The sequence below is a fragment of the Oreochromis niloticus genome, unplaced genomic scaffold, assembly GCF_001858045.2.
Source record: "Oreochromis niloticus isolate F11D_XX unplaced genomic scaffold, O_niloticus_UMD_NMBU tig00000768_pilon, whole genome shotgun sequence".
Lineage (NCBI taxonomy): Eukaryota > Metazoa > Chordata > Actinopteri > Cichliformes > Cichlidae > Oreochromis > Oreochromis niloticus.
Window position 1 is genome coordinate 467,332 of NW_020327243.1, and position 5,993 is coordinate 473,324.

Here is a 5,993-nt window from a genome sequence, read left to right on the forward strand (position 1 = left end):
AATGAAGCTGGACTCAGATGCAGTAAATAAGTTGATTGATCATTAATGAATAAAGCTGGTCAAATCCATCACGTGGACACATGTGATTGTGTAGTATTGATCCCAATGCTGGTATTAGTCCTGGATCAATAACACTGGATGGATGCGTTCAGCATGGAGCCCTGAGCTGTGTTACAGACAAACATGAAACTGACAGGTCTGTGTCATTCACAGTCTGTAACACTTCTAAACAACAGAGGCTGACCCAAGTGCCTCAGAGCCAGGCACGCTCACATCACAGCTCTCTAAAGAAGTTTCAAAATAAGAGCTGAAAGCTGTGTTTGCTTGTGTTAGCTTATTATTGTGGAGACTAACATTCAGTGATCATGTGTTCAGACTCATAATGATTACTCTCATAAATCCTGATCTTTGTATTTACTGTGTGTTGGATCAATAACCGAGATTCATCGTATCACACAGCTGTGCTGCTGCTGCTGCTGGTGATGTCAGCACATCTGGAACAATACGAGGTATCTGCTACCAGACTGAGCAGGACGTGAGACCTGTGGACTGTTTAAAGCTGTCCCTCCACAGGTCACTCAGACCTGATCCACACCTCAGTGAGATTCTCTGACTTCCTCAGTAGAGACAGAAACCATTCAGATCTGGGACGATCAGCTGACTGATGATGTCACACAGACTGTGTTTTTCAGGAACAGTGATTCTGATGTGAGCCTGCTAGCTGACAGCAGACCTGATGAAACCACATGTTGACATCTGTGAGGACAGACTGGACTCTTTGACTGCACCTTGGTTCTCCTCAGAGGTCTGTACAGGAGCATGTCCACCCCCACTGAAGATCTCAGTCACTGTGAAACATAGAAACCTGCTTGTGTGGCCTCTGCCTCACATGTAGATGCAGCTACAGGTTTCTCTGTCAGTCAGACTGAAACAGTGTCCTGATGCTGCATCATTCAGCTCTGTGCCCCAGTCAGCATCACTGTGTCTACCAGTGTCAGTGTTTCTTTTCCTGTAACACTCAGCACAGGCTCAGCTGGTATCCAGTGTTGGACTTTCAGCTGCTGTGATAGATCCTCTAACATAGATCAGCTCTGCTACATGTTGTTAGATCAGTGCAGCTGCCTGTCATGTCCTGATGTTTCTCTGGGTCAGCAGCTTCTCCATCAGAGGTTCACATGGAGCTGATCCAGTATCTCCAGTAACTGTGTTCTGTGCCTCACTGGTTCATCCTTCTGTCTGTGTGACGTCAGTCAGATGTTAAACTCTGTAATCTTCACTGTGTCACAGAGTTCAGTGAGTCCCGTTATTCACAGGATCAATCAGATCATCAGAGAACAGCTGATCAGCAATCAGTGGTGCCAACAGCGCCTCCTGTGGTGAGAGGATGCAATAATGCAATGTAGCATTTTTACACTGAACACTTCCAGTCATGGAAACTGTCTGTTGGATCTGTGTGACGTTGCTTTCTTGTGTTGCTTTCTTGGTTAGAGTTCCTCACAAATGTCCAGATTATTCTTCTAATGAGGCGTCGACCATGTTTTCAGTTCTTTGGAAGAAAACATCGCCCTTTGCCATCCTTACTTTTCTTTGACTTCTTTAAATGCAGCTGAACTCCAACTGGTATTTTATTGGACTCTGCAGCTGTTTCTGGTCATCAGTTCATTCCTGCAAACCTCTGAACCTGAACAACAATGATGCTGCATTGCTGGCTGATCCCAAAAGGTTGATTCTGTTCATCTGGACGTTTTCAGAAACGTTTGCTCACTGATCAGGTGACTTCTTCAGTCTCAGCTGACTGCAGCTTTACAACCTTACAAACAGCACATTTGCACAATGACTGAAACCAGCAGCAGCTGATATATATGATACTAATATAATACATATACATATATAATCCATACTAATGATGAAGGAACTGAGCTCACAGTGTTCATTCAGTGAACTACTCAGTTTATTTTGGGCCTCAGAAATGCTCACTCTGTTTGTACATCACTGTCAGCAATAGACTCATTCTGCTGTGTGGACAGGAACACATGTGACATCACTTCCTGTTTGTTTGTGACTGAAGAGGAAGAAGTTTACAAGGAATCATTTAGAAGAGTTTCAAACATCAACTGATTGAATCCATGAATGTGAAAACGTGTTTGTGAGTGAAAGAGACAGACATGTACAGACTGAACTATCTGTTCATCAGTCAGAGTGTTTCTCTAACAGGAGACACTCTTTACACTCAGCACAGGGACACTGAGGAACCAGGACAGACCCAAAATCCAGGATAAATATCTTCAGTGAATGTGGTGTTGAAGGTGTGGAGGTGGATCAGAGTGTCAGAGGAGACTCTGTAGAAGGACAGAGTGCCAGCAGGACAGTCCACATACACTGCTGCTCTGTTAGAGACAGAGGAGGAGGAGGAGGAGGAGGAGGAGGAGGAGGAGATGGATGTTTCTCTGTTATCGTGCCAGACAGAACGAGGACCATCATCAGAGCAGTACAGACTCCAGGACTGATCAGTCCCTCCACACAGTCATCACTGTTTCCTTTCCTCCCGATTCTTCTGTAACTCACTGATATATAAGCTCTTCCTCTCCACTCGACCTCCCAGTAACAGCGACCAGTCAGACCATTTCTACACAGCAGCTGAGGCCAGTAATCAAATCTTTCTGGATGATTGCTATAGGACTGAACCTCCTCCACACGTGCCACCATCCTGTTGTTGTCAGATAGTTTGAAATTTCTGTGTACTGTGTTTGTGTCGATTGTGAGTTGACAGGAATCTGATGGAGAGAACAAACACAATCCAGCTGCAGTTATTGATCCATCATCTGTTCATTGATTGACACTTTGATGATGACTCCTGACATGATGAAGATGGTTGAATGTGTGCTGCTTTGTTTTCATGAATCCCATTAAAAACACACTTACACTTCCTCAGACCTGGTCTCAACCATCGGACTCCAGCAGGCTCCACCCTGAAAGGAGGAGGGGTCAGAGCAGTCAGCATGCACACATGGACATTACATGGCTCTCACACACATGAGACTGTTAGCTACTGATAAAGGAACAGGCCAACATTTTCACAAATACAGTGGCTTGCAAAAGTATTCGGCCCCCTTGAACTTTTCCACATTTTGTCACATTACAGCTGCAAACATGAATCAGTTTTATTGGAATTCCACGTGAAAGACCAATACAAAGTGGTGTACATGTGAGAAGTGGAACTAAAATCATACATGATTCCAAACATTTTTTACAAATAAATAACTGCAAAGTGGGGTGTGCGTAATTATTCAGCCCCCTTTGGTCTGAGTGCAGTCAGTCATAGACGTTGCCTGATGAGAGCTAATGACTAAATAGAGTGCACCTGTGTGTAATCTAATGTCAGTACAAATACGGCTGCTCTGTGACGGCCTCAGAGGTTGTCTAAGAGAATATTGGGAGCAACAACACCATGAAGTCCAAAGAACACACCAGACAGGTCAGGGATAAAGTTATTGACAAATTTAAAGCAGGCTTAAGGTCAGGAGCAAGAAGAGCGCTGATCAGAAATCTACAGCTCAGGTGGGGGAATCTGTCCACAGGACAACTATTAGTCGTGCACTGCACAAAGTTGGCCTTTATGGAAGAGTGGCAAGAAGAAAGCCATTGTTAACAGAAAACCATAAGAAGTCCTGTTTGCAGTTTGTCACAAGCCATGTGGGGGACACAGCAAACATGTGGAAGAAGGTGCTCTGGTCAGATGAGACCAAAATGCAAAACGCTATGTGTGGCAGAAAACTAACACTGCTCATCACTCTGAACACACCATCCCCACTGTCAAATATGGTGGTGGCAGCATCATGCTCTGGGGGTGCTTCTCTTCAGCAGGGACAGGGAAGCTGGTCAGAGCTGATGGGAAGATGGATGGAGCCAAATACAGGGCAATCTTGGAAGAAAACCTCTTGGAGTCTGCAAAAGACTTGAGACTGGGGCGGAGGTTCACCTTCCAACAGGTCAATGAGCCTAAACATAAAGCCAGGGCAACAATGGAATGGTTTAAAACAAAACATATCCATGTGTTAGAATGGCCCAGTCAAAGTCCAGATCTAAATCCAATCGAGAATCTGTGGCAAGATCTGAAAACTGCTGCTCACAAACGCTGTCCATCTAATCTGCCTGAGCTGGAGCGGTTTTGCAAAGAAGAATGGGCAAGAATTTCAGTCTGTAGATGTGCAAAGCTGGTAGAGACATACCCTAAAAGACTGGCAGCTGTAATTGCAGCAAAAGGTGGTTCAAAATCATACAGTATTAACTCAGGGGGCTGAATAATTACGCACACCCCACTTTTCAGTTATTTGTAAAAAATGTTTGGAATCCTGTATGATTGTCGTTCCACTTCTCACGTGTACACCACTTTGTATTGGTCTTTCACATGGAATTGCAATAAAATTGATTTATTTTCTCCTCATTACCCACCATTGTGCAGGTGAAGCCAAGTGCAAGATATACTTCATCAAATGTTCTGTTGGCTTGGAAGGAAGTGGGTTTGTACACATATTTGGTGATGCTTCATCGTCTGCTTTCCGTTTGTGTTTGAGCCCGTGAAAAACCTGACCATAATGCTAGCAGAGTTCTTTTTAAAAAAATTCATATCCCTTCCCTATCATTTCTTGTATCTATCACTGCAACTGAGAAGTAATACTTACCTCTTTAACATTTACGGAGCTTAACTTCTTCAAAGGGTTAGAATAGGTGAGATAAAAGTGACAAAATAGGAGAGAGCAGAGAGGAGAGCCAGAAAGAGGATCTGGCATCCCGCACCTCCCCGCCGGATCGGGCTATATGGTTTACCTCCCCACTGTCTCCAAAGAAGAGCATAGGGGAGAAGAGCAGAACATTTTTCCTTTTCTTTTTTTCATTCCTCCTTTAGGTTTCACTACCATGAGGTTAACTGCACAGCTCCCAGGAGGCCCTGAGACAGCTGTATCAGTCAACCAGCAAAATTTCTAATGTTAGGTTTTCTACCCTTTTGACGCCCTCTATTGAAGCAGGCCCACCATGGACTGATCAATCCTGGGCGTGTGTCTTGCGGTTATTTGACTGCCTTAGCTGTCCAAGTAATGTCAACCCTCTGTAGCCACAGCCAGTGACTGGTCCTCTGAGCAGTGTTACCTAATTCTCTTAAAGCATGCTGTTACACCTGTCCTCTGATCACAACCTCTCTTAGAAGTTTTGCTGTTGTACTGGTAACAAAGCCCCTGCACCCCACTTTCACCAGGTGCACCTTGATCTTCATCTTTGTTTATTTTATTTTTACTTGCTGAATACAGGACAGACTTGACTGGGGGAAAGAAAGTGTAAAAAGAAAGAGGGAAAGAAAAACAGCTGAGAAGAGGGACGGGGAAAAAGGGCAAAAAACAAAAACACAGAATAAGCAGACAAAAAATACATATATCGATCACCTGGATCTCCTGTTGAGAAAGAAAGAAGAAAACAAGCAGAAGAAAACGAGAGTAATAGAATAAACAACATCACAATGTTATATGTGAATATAACAGTAAATACTAAATATTAAACATTATTGTACAGCACATAAGATCGACACCGCACAGTGGGCTTTGAGGTAGGAGCCAAAAAGGGTGTAGTGTGTGTGTGATCAACAGAAAGCACTGTACCTGTTCGATACAGTGCTTTCTCTTCGGTACGCATATGTATCAAACAATACAAATGTTTTTATTTATTTTATCAGCTTTTCTTCTGACGATGTTGTCTGTGTTGAGCGCTCAGTGGATCTGCGTTTGACTACTCCGCCAAGGCTGCACTGTCGAGTGCAGATTGACTGAGCGCAGCGCAAGCTAGCAAGAAAGAAGCTCATTGCAACATGGAAACTGCCTAAATGCTACCCAAAATTGAACCTCCCCCACCCTTGTTCAAATCTGGCGTTTGGAGCTATCTTGGTTTTCATGTGAAGCATGACCCTGATGGTAAGCGCGTCATGGACAAAAGTAAAACAGTAT

The 5,993-nt window shown here is 43.9% G+C and overlaps 1 protein-coding gene across 1 annotated transcript; it reads right to left on the reverse strand.

Annotated features, from left to right (window-relative positions):
- Positions 1 to 2,129: 2,129 nt before the first annotated feature.
- On the reverse strand, positions 2,130 to 3,168 carry LOC112844701 (neoverrucotoxin subunit beta-like). Its single transcript, XM_025904329.1, has 2 exons — positions 2,923 to 3,168; positions 2,130 to 2,774 (listed from the first exon to the last, which is right to left on the reverse strand). Exons 1-2 carry the CDS (start codon positions 2,999 to 3,001, stop codon positions 2,320 to 2,322), a joined length of 534 nt encoding a protein of 177 aa, XP_025760114.1. The 5' UTR covers positions 3,002 to 3,168; the 3' UTR covers positions 2,130 to 2,319.
- Between the last annotated feature and the right edge of the window lie 2,825 nt (positions 3,169 to 5,993).

What these genes read in the sequence shown, in the direction of transcription:
- LOC112844701 (XM_025904329.1), bottom strand. Translation starts at nt 3,001, where the DNA reads ATGCTGACTGCTCTGACCCCTCCTCCTTTCAGGGTGGAGCCTGCTGGA. An exon ending in GAGACCAGGTCTGAGGAAGT is followed by an intron (nt 2,775 to 2,922) that starts GTAAGTGTGTTT and finishes TCTCTCCATCAG; the next exon opens with ATTCCTGTCAACTCACAATC.